The sequence below is a fragment of the Engystomops pustulosus genome, chromosome 1, assembly GCF_040894005.1.
Source record: "Engystomops pustulosus chromosome 1, aEngPut4.maternal, whole genome shotgun sequence".
NCBI lineage: Eukaryota > Metazoa > Chordata > Amphibia > Anura > Leptodactylidae > Engystomops > Engystomops pustulosus.
The window spans coordinates 147264815-147290374 of record NC_092411.1 but is presented as its reverse complement, the minus strand read 5'-3'; the positions used below and the strand labels follow the sequence as shown (position 1 = coordinate 147290374).

Genomic DNA, 25560 nt, shown 5'->3' with positions numbered 1-25560 from the left:
ATGCAGCCTTACACTGCTGAATATTCCTTAGTTACAACTGAATGAAATACCATTCTTCAAATACATGACAAAACATAAAAATTACTTTTGTGGTAAGGCTTGAGCAATAGCATAGCTCACAACTGTCCTGGATTGGGCGTGACAGTCCCGAGGTTTCAGGGCTGTCCCGTCATCCCAGACAGTTGGGAAAATGTTTTCGTTTCCCTGCTGTGTCCCACACATCTCCGCTGTGAGAGTGCTCTGAGTCCCACCTCCTGGTCTTGAAGCTACATGGCTGCTCATTTGGTAAACATTGAACATTAGGTGGGACATGCCTGCTGCAGCTCCTCCTCCTGGCCTAAGCCCTGCCCCTCTACCCTGAGACAAACTCAGGGAAGAAGCACAAGGGAAGGGGGGCATGAGGGGGCTGCTGGGGGGGGGTACTTGGGGTGCTGCTTTAGTTGGAATATGAGGGTGGCTTTTGGGGGGATGTGAGGGGTGGCACTGGGGGAATAATGTAAGGGGGAACTGTTGAAGGGACTCTATAAGGGGGAGGTGCTGAGGATAATATGAGAGAGAACTGTAGAGGAAACGCTATGAGGGGGAGCTGCTGCTGGGATAATATGTGGGGGCTTCTGAGGGTCACTATGAGGGGGAGCTGTTTTGGGGACACTATGAGGGGAGCTGCTGGGGAGGGATCTTTGTGGAGGGGAGCTACTGGGGTTACAGTGTGGAGGGGAACTGCTGGGGGGGCACAGTATGAAGGTAAACAGCTGAGGAAGTTACAATATGAGGGGGGCCTGTATATAAGGGAGCCACAATGTAAGAGGGAGTTGGCAGGACACAATGTGAGAGGGAGATGGTAGGGGCAATATGGTAAAATTATACTGTGGAAGTGGAATAAAAAGCGGGCAAAAGGCATGACTTATTTTAGAAAAATTTCTGTGGCGTGTTATGCCAGCTGCAAATTTTGCCCCTCTTTCACCACTGCAAAAGTTGCGAGGTAAGCAAAAGGGTCACATTCTCAATCATATTGCCATTGCATACACTTTGGTTTCTAGGTGTATGCCCGCCCTGATTAACAGCCTGAAATTTGACTAAGCTTTACCCCTACTCAAACCTGGACGTAACAATACGTCCGCACAGGGAGGTGCTTCCCACACCGAGAAGTGCTATTACGTCCAGAAGCAGCGGGTGTCAGCTGTATATCACAGCTTGCACCGTAACACCTGTGAGTCATGCCCCTTACAAGCCGCAGTCAAGCGTCCCCTAGGGATCGGACACCCCGTGCCGCTTACTGGGGGAGCTGATTCTCTTCAGGACACTTCAAGGTCTGCCAAGTGCCATGGGGCTGCCCGATGTCTCTGTCAGTCAAAGTTTAAAACATGTTAAAAATAAATAAAAAATAAATAAAACATAAGCCCCTAAAATAATACATTCTCACACAAACACTTAATAAAATATAAAAAAAAACACCCAAAGTAAGACTGCTAAAAAGAACAACTGTTCTCGCAAAAAAAAAAAAGCCCTTAACCAAAAAAATACCATATGGTGTGATGGTGCTTTGCTGGTGACACTGTCAGGGATTTATTCAAAATTGAAGGTATACTGAACCAGCATGGTTACCACAGCATCTTGTAGGGGCATGCTATTCCATCCTGTTTGCGTTTAGTTGAACCATCATTAATTTTTCAACAGGACAATGACCCCAAACATACCTCCACGCTGTGTAAAGGGCAATTAGACCAAGAAGGAGAGTGATGGAGTGATATGCCAGATGGCCTGGCCTCCACAGTCACCAGACCTGAACACAAGCAAGATGGTTTGGGATGAGCTGGACCGCAGAGTGAAGGGCCAACAAGTGCTAAGCATCTCTGGGAACTCCTTTAAGTCTGTTGAAAGAACATTTCAGGTGACTACCTCTTGAAGATCATCAAGAGAATGCCAAGAGTGTGCAAAGCAGTAATCAAAGCAAAAGGTGGCTAATTTGAAAAGCCTAGAATTTGAGACATATTTTCAATTGTTTCACACCTTTTTGTTAAGTATATAATTCCACATGTGTTAATTCATAGTTTTGATGCCTTCAGTGTGAATCTAGACTTTTTATACTCATGAAAATACAGAAAACGCTTTGAATACAGAAAACTTTTGGTCTGTACTATATATCCACATTAACCCCTTAAGGGCCAGGCCCTTTACCTTTTCCAGTCCCCACCTTCAAAAATCTATAACTTTTTTATTTTTCCATTTAAAGAGCTGTGTATGGGCTTGTTTTCTGTTTAACAAATTGCTCTTCATAGTGATGGTACTTAATATTCTATGCCGTGTACTGGGAAGTGGGAACAAAATTCTGAATGCAGCGAAAATTATGAAAAACCGCATTTGCACCATTTCGTGTGGGCTTGGATTTTACGTCTTTCACTGTGACAGGCCCCAAATGACAGGTCTACTTCATTCATTGGGTCAGTAAAATCCATAACAAATTTATATAGGTTTTATAATGTTTTCATACAAGTACAAAAATTAAAACCTGTACAAAAAAAATTCTTCATTTTGCCGTCTTCTACTAATAAATTTTTCATAATTCGGTGTATGGAGGTGTCATTTTTTCCGACTTTTGATGACGTTTTTAATGCTTCTATTTTTAGGACTGTGCGACCTTTTAATTACTTTAGAATTTTTTTATATTTTTTTTATATGACTTCTAGGGAAAGGAGGGTGAATTTTTATTTTTTTTAATAGAATTTTTTTTACTTTTTTTTACTATTTTTCAGACCCCCTAGGGTACTTTAACTCTTGGTTGTATGATTGATCCTACCATATACTGTCATACTACAGTATGGCAGTATATGGGGATTTTGCACATCATCTATTGTAATAGATAGCCTAAAACATGATAGCCTGGGATCTATGTGTGACCTGAGGCTGTAATGGCAATGGATCGCTGCTTCCTGGTGACGTCACAGGCTTTGGGGTTAAAAAAGAAAGAATGTATATCCTGTACAATGCGTACAATGGAAATCTACACTGAATGGCGCTCCTTCTATTCTATACCCGGCCATGTGCCCATACAGCAGTTTACCACCACATATGGGATATTGGAAGAAATTGGATATCAAACTTTGTGGAGCTTTTTGTCATTTATTCATTGTGAATGATTAATTTTCTGCCCAAAATGAATTTATTGTCTAAAAAAATTACAATTAGAGCAGCACGGTGGGTCAGTGGTTACCACTACAGCCTTACAGTGCAGGGATCCTTGGTTCAAGTCCAATCCAGGTTAACATCTGTAAAGAGTTTTTATGTTTTCTCCTTGTTTGCGTGGGTTTCCTCCGGGTTAGATTGTGAGCCCCAAGGGGACAGGGACTGATTTGGCAAGCTCTGTACAGCGCTGTGTAATCTGTGTGTGCTATATAAATAAGGGAATTAATATTATCATTTCTAAATCACACCTTAGTTTTGTTTCTAACACATAGAAAACACCTAAGGGGTTAACAAACTTATTAAAAGTGGGTTTTTAAAAGTAGAGAATTTAGAACTTTAAAAATTGAGAATTTTTTTCAATTTTTTGCCAAATTTCGTCTTTTTCATAAATAAACACAAAAAATATCATTAAAATTTTTAAACAAATTTAAAGTATAATGTGTCATGAGAAAACAATCACAAAATTCCCTAGATATGTTATAGCGTTCCAAAGCTATAGCCGCACAGTGACACAGAGAAAATTTGCAAAATACGGCTAATAGGCCGGGGTTAAAATCTATCTGCACTGACCTCAACTGGCTCCTGATTCCCCTCTGCCTGGTGCACGCAGGTGCTTTGCACTGCTATCTTTTACCCACCTAGGTAAACATGCACCTGCACTACTTAGAGAAGTAGAAGCCTGTTGACTTCAACTTCATCACCATCAACTTGGCCACAATCATAATGGACTACTCCCATGGAATATTAAACGATGCCCCTGGAAAGTACAACTTATTCCACAGATAACAAACCCTTAGGGGCCTCTGTAAATCGAAAATGAGGAAAGTAAAAAATGGAAACACATGGTTATATAACTCAGTGGCCTTCATACTCAGCACACGTCAAATATAGAAATTGTATTACTTGTGGTCTGTGTATTACTCCAATGGATTTTAGTGACAAAGCCTGAAAGCGAGTGTTAAGTAGACAATAGCTTGGCAAAGTAATTCCATATCCTCTAGCATATGATAAACATATTTTAGCCAGTGAATGCAACAGGATGGACGTGTTTAGCCAAAGCCTATGAGAATTAGAATGAGCACTATTTCATTAAAAAAAGTATATTGCTGTACTAATTACTATTTTTTCAGTTAATAGTGCTACTCCCCCCTCTTCCCTGAGGAGGGGGCTTGCAGGCACTAACATCTTTGCCTCTGCATTATGTGACCCAGATGAAGTGACAGTCGATTAATCTGACCCAAACCAAAGCTTTTCCTAATTGGGTCTTGGGGAGTTTCCAAGTGAGATGCACACGCTCCCAGTTAATCATGCCAAGGTCAGGGAGAGAGATTGCTTTTTTCTAGCTGAAAAGTGCAAAAGTATATATTCCAGAAAAACAAAGCGATCTGAAATGTTGAATTGCTTGTTACATTTTAGCCATCCACAGGCTATAATTTGTATTGTTTCATATGGTTATCCAAGACAGCTGGCAGTGAATACAATAAAAGATACTGCAAGCATGGAAAACAAAAATGTACTAAATTCACCCTGCTTTAGTGAAAAAAATGAAATAAAATGTTTAATTTTATGTCTTTTATGTTAAAAAAAAAAAGAACCAGATTTATGTCTGCTGAAATGTCTATATGATTGAATGAGAATCAATCATCTGTGGCCATAATAAGATTTATCAACAGCAGAGATTTCAGAAAGCAAAAGAGGATCTTTGTAAACAGTAGTGCTGAACTCAATGATTCCATTAATCCTTCACATTCCTATCATATTTGATACAGTTTTATGAAAGGGGTTGTCCAGGATAAAATATTTTTCTAGCAGTGGCCTTGGCTGCTGTTCAAAAAGCAAACAAAAGAACCAATAAAGTACTTTCTCCTCCACTGTGTTCCAGTGTGCCTCCTTCACCACCAGTGTTGGTATATAGAGGCTCAACAGTGACAACAGTAACCACACACTAAAGCCTGTGACTACACTGGAGGTGTGGAAAGGAGCGGAGGAGAAAGGTATTAGTTCTTCATTCGTTTCTTTGTTTTACAGCATCCAAAGCCACTACTGAAAAAATATTGTATTTTGGCCACCTTTAAAGGAAACCTACCACCACAAATCTATAAAGGTAGATTGGGTGGTAGGTGGATCAATGGGACGTGAGGATAGCCCTTTTAAGGGCTAATCCTCACGTCCCCTCACTTTTTTGATAACTTTTATTCCACATATATTTAAATTTACTTATGCGGCTACTGGGGCGTGGAGTAGCCGCATCTGAGGTTACACGAGGCGGCTACTCCACGCCCCGGTAGCCACTTTACCCCTCCTACTCACCCATCTTCGGCACGCAGCTCCGCATAGCTGCGCGCCCTCGTCCGGCGATCCTGCCGTCTGCGCATGCGCAGAAGAGCAGGCCCGCGCTGTCACTGCTCCGAAACAGGCGCGGGCCTGCTCTTCTGCGCATGCGCAGACGGCAGGATCGCCGGACGAGGGCGCGCAGCTATGCGGAGCTGCGCGCCGAAGATGGGTGAGTAGGAGGGGTAAAGTGGCTACCGGGGCGTGGAGTAGCCGCCTCGTGTAACCTCAGATGCGGCTACTCCACGCCCCAGTAGCCGAAGATGGGTGAGTAGGAGGGGTAAAGTGGCTACCGGGGCGTGGAGTAGCCGCCTCGTGTAACCTCAGATGCGGCTACTCCACGCCCCAGTAGCCGCATAAGTAAATTTAAATATATGTGGAATAAAAGTTATCAAAAAAGTGAGGGGACGTGAGGATTAGCCCTTAAAAGGGCTATCCTCACGTCCCATTGATGCACCTACCACCCAATCTACCTTTATAGGTAGATTTGTGGTGGTAGGTGCCCTTTAACTATATCATATTTTATATATTAGTTGCACTCCAAATGAGATGAATTTAATTCTTTAAAGGGAACTTGTCAGCGGACACTAAGTAACGTACAGGTCCCTATAGATTGATGGTTCACTTTTCCAAATAGCCTGATCCTAACTCTCTCTGGGTTGTATTTACAATTAACAAACCAAGAGATGAGTTCATCTCACTTGACTTATTATTGTGCTTCCTGCGCCTGTGTAGTTCTTCACTGAAGATACAGCTTTCATTGTATATGCGCCCCATATACTGAAGCTGGGATGTACTACTGTAGTTTTAGTAAAGATATACACAGGGGCCAGGAATAGCAGTTGACCGGTGAGTATGAAGTTTACTTTATGATTAAATGTGCACTGAAGAGAATTAAAGGGGTTGTCCACTTTAGAAAATAATTGATATTGTTGTGTAATGAAAAGTTGTACAATTTTCTAATATACATTTTGTATCAATTTCTCACTTCATTGTCTAGAGATGTGGGTGGTTTAGTTTCCTAAATACCTCTGACAAGTCTCTTTAAAAGGGTTTTCCGCTCCTTTGAATAAGTCATTAATATCAGTTCAGTTCTTGAACAGGTACAGTTCCATATTGGCCATAAATGGTACTCAGGCTCATATGACCAAGATGCAGTATACCAAAGATGAGAAAAACCATGAGTTAACCATAACATGCATCCTAGCAGAGCGTTACAAACCACTTGTAAGGTAACAGTGTGCAGCAGGACCCTAATAACATGTAGATGAAAGCTCTAATGGCTATTGTAAAGCATTTTATTCACATATGATCCTCATATTTTCCAATATATTAAAGAAATTAGTAGAGAGCATCACAGCAATACAGGAGGAGTGACAAGAAAACCGTACCTGTTAGTAGTAGAAGACATTTGTGTAGTAAAGATTTTGGAAGAATAATGGAAAAGAGGAAAATTAAGAGAGAAGTCACGATTTCCTTGACAGATGTGAACACAGCATATGTTAAAATAGCTCCTTCCTTAGGCTCCACGAGGGCAATGTCTGGCCTTCTCTGAGCCCAAACTATTCATTTCCTGAAGAGATAGGAAACAGATGTCATTTGCTATGCTATAAAAGCAAGAAGTCCTGGAACCCAGACTTACAGTATGTCCATCTTGCATAATCCACACAAGTGAAGTATTATTGATGTCAATCTACATACGATTGTGAATAAATATCAGTCCTATTAGTCTGATGTTGTAAAAATATAATTGCCAACATTGTCACTTACAAGATATCAGACTATAACACAGGTACCAGATACAATAGTCAATGGTTCTGCACTATTAACCACTATATTTTAAAAGTTTTTTTTTAGAAGAACATGAAGTATTTTTCATTTAATAGGAGTCCATGGGGAAATAAAATATTTTCTAAAAATGCCTTCTATGTAGTGACCATATAGCTAGTCTATCTATAGAGAAGTACGGCACATACATCCAGGTAAGGGGACTATGGTAATCTTCTTGTTATCCATGGCCTCATTCTTTCTAAAATCAACTTTTATAACTATCTTAATGTGTCTGAGGGGTTCCTTCTGCACAAGTGCTGAGGGAGTAATGGGGAGGGTAATACAGTGTAATAGTCTGCAAAGCCAGATCAAACAAGCTAGGGTAGCTCCTCAGGCTCATTGGCATTAGTTGATTATTAGGCCATGGATAACAAATATAATAAGATTACCACAGTCATGGCGCAAAGATCTATGATTAAATGTTCCTGGTTTATCATGCTTGATTTTGTTGGTAGATTTCCTTTTGGAAAATTCTTCTGATTATTATTAGAGGGCCTGTTTTTCAGCATACTGCACTGGAAAAAATTCATTTAACTGAAGAAAGTTTATTATATACAGGCGGTCCCCTACTTAAGAACACCCAACTTACTGACGACCCCTAGCTACACACGGTCCCCTGGATGTTGGTAATTCACTGTTCTTTAGGCTACAATAAACATTGGTAACAGTTATCAAAGGTTATCAATTAAGCTTTATTGTTAGTCCTGGTTCTTATGAGAATCCAAAATACAATTGTCACAGAGAACAAAAAATATTTGGCTGGAGCTACAATTATAAAGTATACAGTTCCAACTTACATACAAATTCAACTTAAGAACAAACCTACAGAACCTATCTTGTACGTACCCTGCTTGTGTGTATATATATATATATATATATATATATATGTATAGAGAGAGAGAAAATTGATGAAGTGATAAATACTTTAGCTTTATATTTCATTCAATGATTTAAATAAATCAGATGGTGTACTGTTTTAGTAACATTGACCTGCATATCATGATCTTCTCAGCCATGATTGCAATGATTATTTAGAAAACCCTAAAGGAAGCTGTATTAGACCAAAGGTCACCGTACCAGCCGAGTCATCAAGTATTGAATTACTGCTGGACTTGACTGTTCCATGTGTAAATGTCTAACCAGCTGTCCAGTGGGTAAGCAGTTTATTTCATCCCTTTAAAAATCATAAAGATATTTATACTCAATTTATCATGTACTGCTGTTTATTTTAGAAGTAGATGTACTTCCCATGTCTTCATTGAGGTTATATCACAATACTGTAAATTGTCAAGTATATACTATATACCAGTGGTGGCGAACCTATGGCACTGGTGCCAGAGGCGGCACTCGGAGCTTTCTCTGTGGGCACCCAGGCCATCACCCCAGCACAAAGTTCACCAGACAGGACTCAAAGAATCTTCCGACAATGATAGGCGAATTTGCTCTCCTCCTTTCAACTGCAATGGTGTCTTTAGGAGGCTGAACGATTGAAAGTTGTTAAAGAACAAGGAGAAATAAATTGCTGCTTACATTGCAGTGCTGCCACTTTGCAATAAATATGTGGCTTTTGGTTGAAGTTTGGCACTCAGGCTCTAAAAGGTTCGCCATCACTGCTATATACTATCAATTTGTTAATCAACATACAAAAGCCATTACTAATGGTGTGTGGCAAACAAACAAAAACATTTTATTCATGATTCATATATTAGAATCCATTTTCTACTGCCCATCAACTTGTCAAAAGCTTGAATAGTCTATACGCTCATAATAGAAAAAAAAAATTAAAAATAGGAGATCAATTACAATATATCAGACATTAAGAGGCAACATTTTATTTGTTTTTTTAAATGGACCACCTAAAAAATTATTTTCCCTGCTTATATTTGAAAGAAGAGCTCAGGAGTGAAGAAATTCCACCATCTCCATAGAAAGGCAGAAAATAGAAGAACAGTTAGCAGCATATCTCCTAACCTCCCTTTACTAAATGCAAATAGACAGTTTTAACATAGATCCTTAAAGTTTTTGTGACTACCAGCACCTCTTCAGACCAGCTCAATGCAGCAGTGCCGCTACACTATGGTTGTACATACATCTATCTATAATGTATTAGCACTGTTGGAGTGGCTCTCATTTACTTCTATGAGAACTGAACCTGCAATTTGACTGCATGGTTGATACACCACAGACAGAGTTCTTCCAGCTCTGCCCATGGTGTATAACAACTGATTGATCAAGGTCCCAGGTGTCCAAACTCCATCAATCATGTACACAATATAAACATAAGGAGAGGAGGTAGTACAATTAAAACCAAGACATCTGGTGCACTTCCAAACCAATCAATAACAGCAAACAATATAAAAAAAAAGAAATAATATGCAAGTATGATGGTTGTCTAGCCCAATAAATTTACAAATATGTCCTTTAAAATCCTGCTTTTAATGAGAAGATGAAAAAAATTGAATGCCAAGACACCGTCCTTTTCATCCATCCTGTCAATAGTTCATCCATAGTCAATAGTTAACATGGATAGGGAATTGATCAGCAACAAGATTTTTTATGCCTACACATATAGATCTGCAGGAATATGCATGGACATAGAAAAGGCATACCACAGAAATGGGTAGCGGCTAATATACCCACATGCAATACACACAGAATCAGTTTCTGTGCACAGCTATGAATGCTTGGTTAAGGAACAGTAAGCTGTAATTGCAGCCCAGCATGAATTTATCCAAACATCTCCCCATCCATTATTAATGCTGCGGGATTCCTTTCCTGGCTGCTAACCGTGAGCTCCTTCTATCTGTACTGCTGCTGATCATACAGAGGATTTTATTCTACTAGTAGTGGGGAGAGAAGACACTCAAATATTCTTATTTGTACAGAATTTTAAGTTATTCTCCTTTCACTGAGGAGTATGTATTACACAGGCGGGCTCTGTCCCCAGAGATGTCTTCAAAGACGAGCTTTGCCGAAGGGGTCTGCAACATATTCTAACAACATATAGCAAGGGAAAGGTTAAACCAGGATTTTTAAATTGGATGTTCACTCCTCCCTCCCGATGGCTTTCTCACTCGCATGGTTGCTCTTCTGTGCTATGATTCTCTCTGATGTGCAGTTACTCTTCCTTCTCTCACTACTTATGAGTAAATCCAGTTACTGACCGCATTCAGGATTTAACCTTCTATTCACCAAACTGTTGCTTTACACATTTCACAATATGACTTTGTCAAGGTGGTCAATACCAATTCCCAACAATGTCTGTCATTGCGGGGTCTACTAGTTGTTGCTTTGGTCATACAGATGAGCTATGATAGATGCTTATCTTAACTCAAGCATAGTGTCAGAAGTAGGGTGGATAGGGAAAACGCAACTCTGTATAAGGCTACATTCAGACTGGGGGACGTATATACAGCCCACGTATATAAGGCCTATATACGTCCCCCATAGACGGCATTGGGCACAAGGCACCCAACAGGTGCCGCACCGTGCGCCATATATTCCTATGGAGAGGGGCACTACCATGTGCCCTTCAGTGCAACAGTACGGCGGGCAACGGCAGTGTGAACGTAGCCTTACACATCAGATATGCAAACCGATCAGAATGTATCACTATTAAAAGTCATGTGCAAAACATTTGGCACACATTCACAAAGACATTAAAAGATTTTTTATTACTTTATTAATTATTATTCTTATTCTTGGCACACTGTGCTCTTATGTCTATAACCAAAGGTACAGTGGGGGAAATAAGTATTTGATCCCAGGCTGATTTTGCAAGTTTTCCCACCTACAAAGAATAGAGAGGACTGTGAGATTTATTGTATACTTCAACTGTGAGGGACAGAAATAAAAAAAAAAGTCTGAAAATCACATTGTATGTTTTTTAAATAATTAATTAGCATTTTATTTCATCAAATAAGTATTTGACCCTGCAAGGGCTTAAAAGGCCCCCATGCTCATGCCAGCACATGTCCAGGTCCATTTGAAGTTCCTCACTGACCATCTGGATGATCCGGAGGAGGCATGGGAAAAGGTCATGTCAGATAAGACCAAAGAGAACTTTTTAGTATTAACTCCACTTGCTGGGTTTGTAGGAAGAAGATAGATGAGTACAACCCTAAGAACACCGTCCCAAACGTGAATCATGGGGGTGTAAACATCATACTTTGGAGGTAGTTTTCTGCAAAGGTAACAGGACGACTGAGCCGTTTGGAAGGGAGGATGGATGGGGACATGTATAGCAAAATCTTGTACAAAAACCTCCTTCTCTCAGTAAAAGCATTGAAGATGGGTCGTGATTGGGTCTTCCGGTATGACAATGACTCAAAATACACAGTCAGGGCAACTAAGGAGCAGCTCCGTATAAAGAATTTCAAAGTCCAGGAGAGGTCTAGCCAGTCTCCAGACCCGAACCCAATCAGAAATCTTTGGAGGAAACAGAAACTCAATGTTGTCCAACCACAGCCTCGAATCCTGAAAGATCTGCAGAAGATCTTTAGGGAGGACTGGGCCAAAATCACTGCTGCAATATGTTCAAACTTGGTCAAGAAATACACAAAACACCTGACCTCTGTATTATGTTTTTCTACTAAATATTTCATACAGTTTTTCTATGGTATCAAATATGTATTTCATGCAATATAATTCTAATTAATTATTTAAAGATCATATAATGTGTTTTTCTAGATTTTTTTTAGATTGCCAAATTGGCCTGGGATCAAATACTTATTTCCCCAACTGTATATACAGTACATCAGAGGAACATATCTGCAACCCTTGAGCATCTACAGTCCTTCCATTAGGTGAAAAGGGGGCATATATATGTGTCTAATGTATGCTCTGGAGGCTTTCCCTGCTGGTATTTGAATAGTACATGGCAAATTTAGTCCAATAGTAGCCTAAACCAATAATCTTATGAATTCAGTTGCAGGTTATGTAGTTACAATATTTCATCATTAACCCTACTGTTTTTATATTTTTATTTTCTTGCATTATGAAATGACAGTAAATTACATGAAATGACCCTCTGTGGGGACAGATATATTGAGAAGAGCTGTACTGGGTTTGAGAAACCTACTGTGGCGTGTACTAGCATGGCCAGCATTGGGAAATAAGGCTACTCCATGCCCCAGTAGCCTTTGCAGTTGATTTACATATTACTAAAATAAAGGGTTTTTTGTTAGATAGGTTCCAGGGTTATTAAATTACAGATTAGGGCAGAGGCAGACAGGAAGAATCTACACTCATATTTCCTTCTGATAATAGATTGCTCATGGTAGGTTTCATTTAACCCTTTCAGAGATGCTGACCACGTCTCCACCAGGCCTATAGAACCATTTAATAAATAAAAATTCTGCTGCTTGAACCAGCCATCAGCCGCCATCTTATTTACAGGGTCCAATGTGAAAGTGACTGCAGAGAAGCCTAGAACTTGGTTTATATCTGGTGTTTGCTGGATAACAGACGGGTGATAGGACATAGGATGGGTTAGTAGATGGAGAGATGACGTTAGTTAGAGAGTTTGAAGCTTTGGAGGGTGGGTATTAGTCTGAAAGTGCGGGGAATGACATTCCAGAGAATTGGAGCGACTCCGGAGAAGTCCTGGAGACGGGCATGAGAGGTTCGAATTAAGGTAGAGAGATTAATCTAACATCACTGACAGATCGAAGAGCACGGGAAGTGCGATAGACTGAGATGAGAGATAGGGAGGTACAGCATCATTCAGAGCTTTGTGGATGAGGGTTATTTTTTTAAAGTGAATACGGAAGGAGAGAGGCAGCCAGTACAGTGATTGGCACAAACTGAAGGCATCCGTGTAGCGTTTGGTCTGAAAGACAAGCCTGGCTGCTGCATTAAGAATAGATTATAGAGGAGAGAGTGTAGTGAGTGGAAGACCGTTTAGTAAAGACTTACAGTAGTCTAATCAAGAGTGAATAAGTGCAACAATTAGCATTTTAGAAGTTTCAATTGTCAGAAATGGTCGAATTCTGGAGAGGTTTCTGAGATGCAAGCGGCAACAGTGAGCAAGAGATTGAATATATGGTGAAAAGGACAGGTCAGAGTCCAGCACAACCCCAAGATAGCAGCCTGCTGCCTTGGTGCAATAGTAAATGCACAAACCGAGATGGAGAGGTCAGGGTTAGGTAAGTTAGTGGATGGTGGAAAGACAAGAAGTTCAGTCTTAGAAAGATAAAGTTTCAAGAAGAGAGAGGACATGATGGTAGAGACATCAAAGAGACATTCACTAGTGTTCTGGATTAAGGCAGGGGTGATGTTATGTGCAGAAGTATGTAACTGGATGTCAACCGCATAGAGATGATACTGGAAACCAAATCTGCTGATGGTCTGTCCAATGGGGGCAGTATAGAGGGAAAAGAGAAGAGGACCTAGGACTGAGCCCTGAGGAACCCCGACACTGAGAGGAAGATGAGAAGAGAAAGACCCAGAAAAGGAGACACTGAAAGTGCGGTCAAAGAGATGGGAAGAAAACCAAGAGAGTGCAGTGTCCTTCAGGCCAATGGAGCGAAGCATCCTAAGGAGGAGCTGGTGGTCCACAGTATCAAACGCTGACGATAGAGCCAGAATAAAAATTCTGCTGCTTGAACCAGCCATCAGCCACCATCTTATTTACAGGGTCCAATGTGAAAGTGACTGCAGAGAAGCCTAGAACTTGGTTTATATCTGGTGTTTGCTGGATAACAGACGGGTGATAGGACATAGGATGGGTTAGTAGATGGAGAGATGACGTTAGTTAGAGAGTTTGAAGCTTTGGAGGGTGGGTATTAGTCTGAAAGTGCGGGGAATGACATTCCAGAGAATTGGAGCGACTCCGGAGAAGTCCTGGAGACGTGCATGAGAGGTTCGAATTAAGGTAGAGAGATTAATCTAACATCACTGACAGATCGAAGAGCACGGGAAGTGCGATAGACTGAGATGAGAGATAGGGAGGTACAGCATCATTCAGAGCTTTGTGGATGAGGGTTATTTTTTTAAAGTGAATACGGAAGGAGAGAGGCAGCCAGTACAGTGATTGGCACAAACTGAAGGCATCCGTGTAGCGTTTGGTCTGAAAGACAAGCCTGGCTGCTGCATTAAGAATAGATTGTAGAGGAGAGAGTGTAGTGAGTGGAAGACCGTAAAATAAAGACTTACAGTAGTCTAATCAAGAGTGAATAAGTGCAACAATTAGCATTTTAGAAGTTTCAATTGTCAGAAATGGTCGAATTCTGGAGAGGTTTCTGAGATGCAAGCGGCAACAGTGAGCAAGAGATTGAATATATGGTGAAAAGGACAGGTCAGAGTCCAGCACAACCCCAAGATAGCAGCCTGCTGCCTTGGTGCAATAGTAAATGCACAAACCGAGATGGAGAGGTCAGGGTTAGGTAAGTTAGTGGATGGTGGAAAGACAAGAAGTTCAGTCTTAGAAAGATAAAGTTTCAAGAAGAGAGAGGACATGATGGTAGAGACATCAAAGAGACATTCACTAGTGTTCTGGATTAAGGCAGGGGTGATGTTATGTGCAGAAGTATGTAACTGGATGTCAACCGCATAGAGATGATACTGGAAACCAAATCTGCTGATGGTCTGTCCAATGGGGGCAGTATAGAGGGAAAAGAGAAGAGGACCTAGGACTGAGCCCTGAGGAACCCCGACACTGAGAGGAAGATGAGAAGAGAAAGACCCAGAAAAGGAGACACTGAAAGTGCGGTCAAAGAGATGGGAAGAAAACCAAGAGAGTGCAGTGTCCTTCAGGCCAATGGAGCGAAGCATCCTAAGGAGGAGCTGGTGGTCCACAGTATCAAACGCTGACGATAGAGCCAGAAGAATGAGGAAAGATTTTGCAGTGAGGAGATATTTAGTGGAGTGCATAGAACGGAAACCAGACTGTAAGGGGTCAAGGAGGGAGTTAGCTCGGAGATAGCGGGTTAGTCGAGAATTGACCAAGCGTTTCAGGAGTTTGGAGATTAAAGGGAGGTTGGAAACTGTTCTGTAGTTAGTAGCACTGAATGGGTCCAGTGAAGGTTTCATTAGTAAAGCGGTAACAACAGCATGCTTGAAAGAAGAGGGTACGGCACCAGGAGAGAGGGAGGGGTTGAAGATGTTAGTGAGGTGAGAAGTGACTGCTGGGGAGAGAGACTGCACAAGATGTGAGGAGATGGGGTCACTAATGCAGGTAGTGAATCTGTAGATGTGCACGATTTTCTCCACAGACGTTCAATAATCCTGAAGCACTGCCGAAGTTTGTTTGGTGTGCCAAGGTTGCCTGCGTCTGTACATTTTCGATAGTGAGTGGTGCCATCACATTTAGCGTGCTTATGATAGGGTGATTATAGTGGTTAGTAGCATGGTTTGGACAGGTGAAAGAGGATATGGCGGACAGTGCAGACTGTAAGGTTTCTGTGAAAATATGCAATCATTTTACCTCACTGACTATATCCCAGATAAATATCCCATGTGGCTTGTACACTGTGTCCTAGAGCTGACAGACCAAAGCAGTTAAAATGACTCACTTCAGGACAGCATTGGTTTTAGCTGTGAAGCACAGAGCAAATTAAAATCTGGTTATGATTTTCCTAGTGATCAACCATATCCTCCCTGTCAACAATTTCTACATTTAGAGGATGAGAGCACTACATAAATGGATGCTATGGGTAATATAACGCCACTTGTAATTAGCATACAACGTGCGTATTCTATGGTGGGGCAATACACAACCCATACTCAACTTCTTCAGGATCGCTATCAGTTGATCTCAGGCAAAGTTTGCATCACAATCTTATTTATCTAGTTTGAAATGCGGTATATAAATGTGCACCCATAGATACGAGACAGAGTGGAGCAATTTGTTACCTTAGTGATTTTTCAGGTTAGTGATTCAAAACATAAATTACCAAAATGTGCATAGCAATGAAAAATCTGATGGGTTATTCTAGGTTCAAGATATTTATGATCTATCCTCTGAATGGCAGGAGTCAGTTTAGGAATAGGGGAAATTATGTGTGATTGGGTTAAAACCTGTTAAAAGTTTGCTGGCTGTAGCAATTGCGCCATGGAGGTGGTATAAAGGGGAAGTAATTGCATTGCCAGTAATTGCAATTTTTTTAGGGCTTGTATACCAGGAAACAGCCGTAAAAGTCCTAATAAGTGTCCCCCATAGCTTTCGTCGATTTGCTATCCGCTTATTCAACAGATGGCAAATAAAGTATTCTTTTTAATAATTTAAGTAATGACCTCATAGAAAGTTTACAGAGTATAATTTTGATATGTGCAGATGGTACTAAGCTCTGTAAAGTAATTAATACAGAGGCAGAAAGCATAAGATTACAGAGGGATTTGGCAATGAAGTTTAATTTAGATAAATGTAAGGATATGCAACAAAAAAGACAAGTACTGAACAGTAGAACAATGGGTAAAACTGCTGTGAAAAAAGTGTAAAATTCTGGACAGAAAATTTAGTTTACTAAAACAAATAATATTATGGCAAATCTCATGAGAGACATAGATGCTCATGAAAAGGACTTGTGTGGTCTGATCATTGATTTGTATAAGAAAGATATAATTGGACGGATGAAACGGAGTGTGATCTGAGATAAATAGCTGAATAGAGTGGATTAAATTACAAAAACAGATGATAAAATTTGGGGTTATTCAGTAAGAAAACATGTTTCTAATGACTTTTCAAAATCTAGTCCAGTAGCTAAGACAATAAGGCATACTTTACACCCACAAGAAAATGTTTCACCAGTATTAGAGATGGGAATTCTTTACTGTGAGAGCAATGAGATTATGGAAATCATGGTAGAGAATGCTCTGATGACTGATACTTTGTACAGGGTCAAGAGGTGTCTGGATTCCTTACTTGAAAGAAGGAAAATTACATGTTTTTTGAAAAGACATTAAACCAGGGATTTATTCTGAATAAAATATTTGGAGTTGGGAAAGATTTTTTTCACTACTGTGAGACTATTTGCATCCACCTTATGGAGGTTTGGCTTCTTCTGGATAAACAGTGTGATATTATAGTATAATAATAATTCCTTTATTTATATAGCGCACACAGATTACGGGGCGTTACACAGAGCTTGCCATATCAGTCCCTGTCCCCAATAGGGCTTACAATGTAATCAACCTACCAGTATGTCTTGGAGTGTGGGAGGAAACCGGAGTACCCGGAGGGAACCCACACAAACACGGAGAGAACATACAAACTCTTTGCAGATGTTGACCTGGATGGGACTTGAACCCAGGTCCCCAGCACTGCAAGGCTGTAGTGCTAACCACTGAGCCACTACGCTGCCCCATAGTTTAGACAGAATAGGCCTTTATTCCACTTTATCTATGAAACAATGTTGCTTCCTAATACTAAGGATTTTCATATCCCTCTACCTCATTCCCATTGAAAACAATGGGACTGTAAGGTGTGGGTTTCTAATTCTCTATTAAAATCCACTTAAAAAATTCCCTTAGGATTAAAATATAGCAGAAACAAAAAGAAACATAGCAGAAAAAGTGACAGCAGTCTCAAAGCACTCTTCATTTGCTGCCTTAAAGTTCAAAATAAGAGTGAAGAAATCAGGCGATACATTTTTTAGGCTAACTAAGTATAATTGATGGTGAGCTTTCGAGAATACTAGTTCTCTTCGTCAGACATGATGTTATGCATGAAACAGAACATTCACAGCATTTTACAGCATTCACAGCGATCATCAAAGGATCACAGTCCATGTGATTTCTGGGCTAGTTTTATGTTAGGCTTTGAGTCTAACCAACACTTTCCATATATTGCGACAGCGTATGGACACCTTACTACGGTCAAAAGCCATTTACATTGATGTACTTACATTTTCTTTATATGAAAATAGTGTTGGAAAAAGTTTTTCCTTTTTTATAGAGGTTTATATTTTTAAAATGTCAAATATTTTGGAAGAATTTATCTTAAAAACTTCCATTTTAACAACAATATTTTAAGCTCCTCAGCTAACATACTAGTACAAATCAAAACATGTCAATACATTTTTTCACTGCATATCACATCAGGTCTTTACGTATGGCAACTCCACTGTGTCAGCCATTATGTATCCAAAGATTACCATGTCACCATACAGCAGAGGTGTACAACCTTTATTGGTCTGAAGGTTGCATTATCATACAGCTGAACCTCAAGGGGATGCACTAGTAACCAGAAGCCCAGATGTGCCACAAACTTCAGTATAGTATAAATGTCACCCCAGAAACCAAATACCGCATTTATACAATAACTAATAAAGACCCGCGAAGCAGACATATAATGGTGGAAACCCCCAGAGCATACCTTTAATAGTGGAGACCACTAGAACAGATAATAATAATAGTGGAATCCCCCAGAGTCAGTCAAAAAAAAGACACTCACCTGTCTAGGTGAGTGCCAGGAGCAGGAGAGGAGACAAGCATTGAGTACAGAACAGCTGACATGTATTAAGCTCTCAGGGTCCCCTCTTTCGCTGCTCGTCCTAATGCCGGCATATACAGCCAGCATCTCAATCCAGGACATCTTTGCAAATAGTGCGACAAAAGGGGAGTGTCCTCTGTTTAAGGGGGGGGGGGGGGGAATGACTTCAAGAAAGAAAATGTGGCAACAAAAAAAATTCTGCTGTGAAGTCAACTAATAGGAGGTGAAGAGTCAGAATGAACAGCAGATTTATCCTTCAGCAATAGACACTTATAAATGATACTAAACTGATAAATCTGGTGCAGTGTAAGACTGTCCATCTAACTTTCTTTAAGTAACTTTTGATAAATCTGCCCGATAATTTTAAGAAAATTAATTAAACTAAAATTACATATTACACAATTACTTAAAAAACATATTTAATAAATCCTTCTATCACTTCTATCAAGTTATCCACAGGGTACTGCTGGCACTTTTTGTAACAAAGTAAACTTTGGGTAGTATTTCAACTAGATAAGTTGTGATAGCCGCACAGTACTCATTCATGTAAATGCATAATTAGTCCCTCTTACCAGAATGATTGTTTTGTGACCTTCTTTAGTCATTGCACTGTATGTGCTGCTTTGTAATAGAAGTAAATATTTTTATATGGGGATGAAATAAATATTCTTCAGCATTTTATTAAGTCTCAGTCAATTAAAGGGGTATGCCTGGAATATGAATTTCTGATATAAATACCTACAATGCTATGAATAAATGAATACAACAAAACTCATTGTAATTAATCACAAAATGGAGCTTAAACTCTTTGCTTTTATGATTCACAAAATTTTATGACCTTTCTAAAGTAGGCATCCACCATCTACAAGTCCCATGATCCCTCAGTTCTCAGTAACAGCTCCTCCCTCTTATGCTATGCTCCCAGTGATGATCTAACAGACTGTCCTGCCCAGTTACCATAGTGATGATGTGTGTAACTGCCATCAATGCACATTACCTCAGTGAGAAGGCGTCTCGCCAAAACACATCCGTACTGGATGCACTGCAACCAACCGACTACAGCCAAACATAGTGAGGATCACATGACCTGCCCAGGCAGGTGCAGGACATGTGATGTGGACATGTGACTAGCAGCCATCTTCTGTCCTGTGTCTCCTCCACAGGGACAAAATTACAGGACTGATTAACCCCTTATCACCAACACTAGTTTTCAGCTCAACGGTCAGACTTGATTTTTCAAATCTGACATGTCTCACAATAATTGGTTATAACTTCGGAACGCTTTAACATATCCCGGTGATTTTGAGATTGTTTTCTCGTGACATTGTACTTCATGTTAGTTGTAAAATTTAAGTCATAAGTTTTGTGTTTCGTTCTGAAAAAAAATTAAAATTTGGCAAAAGTTTCTAAAAATTCTTCATTTTCAAAGTTTGAAATGTTCTGCTTTCCAGACAGGAAGTAAAACTACCCAAAAAGCTTGATAATTAATATTTCCGGAATGTCTGCTTCATGTTGAGATGATATTTTATGTGTCCTCTCATTTTTCTAGGATGTTGAGGTGCAGAACTTTAGGTGCAATTTTTATCATTTTCTTGAAAATCCCCAGAACTCACATTTTGAGGGACAACTCAGCTTTCAAGTGACTTTCGGGGAAGAATGCATGTAAGTTTTCCAAGGTGTTAAATGGAAAACAATACCTCCTTTTGCTACCTTGAAAGGCAGCCCCCTTAACATCAAGTATGACCTACAAGAAGTCTAAAAACATGATGTGGGATTAAGCCAAACCAGTATATCTATTCCATAAGGAACAGACTCCCAACTGTATACAGCACTGTTTTGACCTGTTTGGGTCTCCTCAGTACTGCGTAGGGAACTGATTTGATTTGGCTGTGAGAGGCTATTGACTATGGTCAGACAGTAGGTGTTCTCCTTAAGGAGACATCGCCAATTAAGGCCACCTTAAAGTCGTGTGGAGACTTAAAGCCATAGATGCTCCACTAGGGAATTCTGGGAAGAATGCAAATAAGTTTTCCAAGGTGTTAAATGGAAAACAATACCTCCTGTTGCTACCTTGAAAGGCAGCCCCCTTAACATCAAGTATGACCTACAAGAAGTCTAAAAACATGATGTGGGATTCAAGTGACTTTGAGAGGCCTAAATAATAGTAAAACCCCATAAATTACCCCACTATAGAAACTTCACTATTAACCCTTTTAGTGTTTCACATGGGTTAAAACAATATGGACCTGCAATTTAAAAACGTTTACATTTTTGGGGAAAATACATTAATTTAGGCCAAAACTGACACTTTCATAATGAATAAAATGATGAAATGCTCAGCAAAGTTTTATGCCCAATTTCTCCTGAGTGTACTGATACCCCATATGTGGTAAACTTCTGTATGGGCGCACGGCGGACATAAAATGATATTGTGAAATGAGATACAATGTATAGATAATTCATTTTGGGGCTCTTTAGCGTATTCATGAAGATTTTATCAACTATTTCAAAAGGAATACTAACAAAATCATTAATTTTTAGTTTGGAGTTTTAGTCCAGCCCCCAAACCCCCCCCACCCGCTGACCGTAACATAAAAATAACATTTATTCTCTGGTTCACTACGATTGCGGTGTTACCTCATTTATATAGTTTTTAAAAATCACATTGTTTTAACTATCGGCAACTTTTCAGGGCCTTCTGTATTTTTCTGTTGACAGATCTGGTTGAAGGCTTATTTTTTGCGAAAAGAGTTGTTCTTTTCAGTCGTATCATATTAAAATGCTTAACTTTTTTGATCACTTTTTAGAACATTTTTTGTGATGGTGTTTGATGAAAAATGGTATATTATGTGAAGGTTTTTTGTGTTTTTTTTTTTACGTCGTTCACCGAGCAGTTTCAATATTGATTTAGATTTATTGTACAGCGGTAATACCAAATATGCAAGTTTTTTGGTGTTTTATATACTTTATTTGCTTTATTTTTCTTCTTTTCTGACAGGGGTTGTCCACTTTCAACAAACAATTGTAATGAAGTTATGCAATTTTCCAATATACTTTCTGTATCACTTCCTCACAGTTTTCTAAATCTCTGCTTGCTGTCCTGCTATATAAAGCTTCTATGTTTACCTCCAGTGTATAGAAATCTATCCATAGTCTTGTGATAGACAGGAAGGTGCATGAGCTTTTAGTGTCAGGGTGATGCCACACATGGCGTTTTGAACCCAATTTTGGTTCGTTTTTAAGCAGTCCGTCCAAAAATGCATGCGTTTTTTGAAAACACATCCGTTTTTTAACAGTTTTAATTAAGATAATTGGTAAAACCTGTCAAAACACGGAAATGTTTTTAAAAAATGCATGTGTTACGGATGCTTTTTTTTAACGCATGCGTTTTTTAAATGGACTGCTTAAAAACAGACCAAAACCGGGTTCAAAACGCCATGAGGCATCCCCCTCACACATATCTGATTACTCTGTGTGATATTAACAAGCTGCGCACTTGTGTGTCCATCAAATGACCATGGACAGATTTCTATCCATTGAAAGGAAATATAGAAGCTTTCTATAGCAGGACACAAAGCAGTGATCTTGAAAGGCTTGAGGAATTGATCCAGAAAGTATATTCAAAAATTGTATAACTTTGAATTACACAAACCATACCAGTTATTTGCCGAAAGTGGACAACCCCTTTAAGGGGATTTGACTATGAAATTTTAATCCCCTAGTGATATTTATGCAATAAAGATAATTTTAACCCCATTACTTTACTATTTTAGTCAGTTGTATTGCTGTCGTGATTCATCTAGTGCTGTGTGCTGACAATGTGATTATATTATCATTGTACAGGATTTATCTACACTTTCATTTACCTTCTGAACATTCACTAGTATCTGTATCAAATAAAAAAAGAAAGATAAGACAGATCTGAGATGATGAGATGGATATAAAACACAATGATACTTTCAGCTCTGCTAAATCACCTACAACACAAACAGAGTCAACTCAGCAATATGCCTCAGTCCTGGATAAAGACCTTATCTTGCCTGTAGTTAGTAGAGTAAGTCTCTGCACAATGCTGCTTGCTGGCAGGAATTGCTTGTGTGAGCTGCCCCTTTTCAGGCAAACTGCTTGAACATGTATTTATAAAGTGTCCGTGACTCATTTGTGTTGCAGCTGCACTATACCCGATTCAACACAAAATTCGACATTAAGAGGGTCGTTCTGGTGCACCGTTCGCCACATTTATCATGCCGTGTCCGCCAAAAATGTTTCTTACGCCCCATTGTTAAAGCTCCACCCAAAAAAAGGTCATGCACTCTGCCAGAGCAGTGCAATGGGTGCCAGACTCATGAAGAACATCCCTGCACACTTCACAGGCAAGCTGCACCTAGTGTAGTTTGCACTATTTTTGATAAATGTGGGCCACTGTATTTATTGGCTCAGGCGCCTCTCTCCATAGAAAATAGAACTGCACAGACGTTCTTACGGCCAAAGATCTTATTTGTGGTCACAGTTCAGAACAATGAGAACTTGCTGTGCCCACCGTACTGAGCCCGGGCACCATAGCCATTTATGGGGGGCGTATATCCGCCTGCAGTGGTTGAGTGAATGGAGCCTCATTCAGGGCTAAATGCAAGCCTTTGGCTGTGCTATGCATGTGAACATATGCTGTCCCAGGCGAGCATATGTTCGTGTGCATGAGGTCTTAGTCTGTAAATTTTGGTTTAGCTCGGGACTTGTGTCCAATATGGGTACAGTTTAAAAAGGAAAAAATAATGGAAAATGAATACAAGTGATAAGTTATACATGAAAAATCTGTACATAGGAAATTTTTAGGTCATGTCCACAGGGAAAGTAAATTATGTGAATGAAAAATATACCTGAAGTTGGTTGCAATGTCTACATGGAATACAAAAGTTCTTTTTCTGTATGCAAATGTCAGGATGATAAATGGATATCCTGACAACATACAAGTAAAGCCCCATTTACCAGGCAAGCAGCATAAGCAGACCACTACTATGTCTGACTGTTTATTGCCTAAATACATGGTTAAAGCTGAAAAGAAGAGAGTTTACTTGGGGTTAGCACAAGACAGAAAAGAACATTCATCTAGATCAGTGGTTCTCAACCTGTGGGTCGTGACCCCAGAAGGGTCGAACGACCAAAACACAGGGGTCGCCTAAAGCCTTTGGAGCCGCAATTTTATTGTGTTTTCACAGCAAATGGCATGGTTTGGGGTCACCACAACATGAGTAACTGTATTGTGGGGTCACAGCATTACAAAGGTTGAGAACCACTGATCTAGATCCTAAGAATCATTTCAACCCTGAAGAACAGGCCCTTTTCAGCTTTTGTGCATCCATTTGCCAAGAGCCAATTTTTTTATTTTTCTATTTGCATAGCCATATTAGGCTCTACTAAAGTAAACAAAAAACCTTAGCATTACCATATTCTGTCACTTTTTCATACTTTGCACATGGAGCTGCGTAAGATGTAATTTTTTGCAGGACCAGCTCATGTTTTCAACATCTTGTACCAAAGTGGCAATATGGACATGCTATTATCACTTATGTAATTCAATCAGGTATCAGGCATTTTGGGACACATAACACGTTTAGAATTGAAATTATTCATATATGCGTTAAAGAGAAAAGGCAGGGGGTGATTCCATAGCCTCTGTAATCGAACACTGGCTGTATAATACAATCAGGGCTAGATTAAGGTTGGTGGGGGTCAAAATCTGGTAGAGGTCCCCACTGAATGTAGTCCAGACAGGATACATATTAAACATCAGTGGCTGCAAATGAAACGGCTTGTCCTGAAGGTTTTCATTATAAAAATCTATTAAAAAACCTACATAAATATGGCATTTTTATGATCATAACAACCCAGAGAATAAAGGGTATGTGTTATTTACAGTGTACAATGAAAAACGTACAAACAGAGCCAAAAAATTTCAATTTAGATTTTTTTTAAGCATGTGGTAAGAAATACTCAATATGGTCGCTAGGAAGTTCACTTTGTTACACACAAAAAAACCCTTATACAGCTCTGTTCACAGAAAAATAAAAAAGTTGTGTATTTTTTAATTCTTTTCTCGGATTCGTTTAAAAATGCATCCAAAAACACCAGGGGGCACATTTACAATGTATAGTAGAACAGTGTATAGTGCAGAGGGCTCCATATTTCTGGTGTAATTCATGAATTCTGATTTCTTCATGAATCTGGCGCTCCCTGCACTGAACTTTTGTTTTTGGTGCACCTTTAACATAGGGTGTGCAACATATTTGCATGACTTGCATAAATGTTAAATATGGTGCACTGTCCAAATGAGCACTGGAACGCCTCCTTTGGTCCAGAAATTTGTGGTCCAGGCACTTCTTAAACACTTGTGCAAGCAGTTTGCACCTAGAAGAATGTGCAAAGCCCGACAGAAACCTGGCGCACTGCCCAACAATACCCAACTCATAAAAATATGATTATCTATGTCACCCAAAACTGAGTACCTTCCTTTTTGGGGGGGCTCAATTATAGGTGGCATGGAGAGGGCCATGTGTGGAGTGGGTAGGGAGGGCGTAAAACAACTTTTATTTGACATCTTCTTCTCCTAGAACTTACGTGATGAAAGAGAGGCAATACAAAGTCTTCTCTCGCAGTCACAAATCACTTCATAGATCATTCTGTGTGATTTGTGAGGAAACCTAACACTGATTGGCGAGAATTTGGCTGGCAACCAGTTCAGCCAATCAGTGTTAGGTACACGGCGAGGGCAAATCCAAGAGTCACTC

The 25560-nt window shown here is 39.8% G+C and overlaps 1 protein-coding gene across 2 annotated transcripts in view; it reads right to left on the bottom strand.

Annotated features, from left to right (window-relative positions):
* HOMER3 (homer scaffold protein 3) overlaps nucleotides 1-25560 on the bottom strand; it is a 109117-nt gene that overhangs the window by 48426 nt on the left and 35131 nt on the right. The window contains exon 2 of one of the 2 annotated variants that reach the window (XM_072156241.1): nucleotides 6906-7087. The exons of the other annotated variant lie outside the window; for it this stretch is intronic. Coding sequence (XP_072012342.1) covers nucleotides 6906-6925 — 20 coding nt within the window. The 5' untranslated portion in view covers nucleotides 6926-7087. The remainder of the gene's footprint in view (nucleotides 1-6905; nucleotides 7088-25560) is intronic. 2 annotated transcript variants of the gene reach the window in all.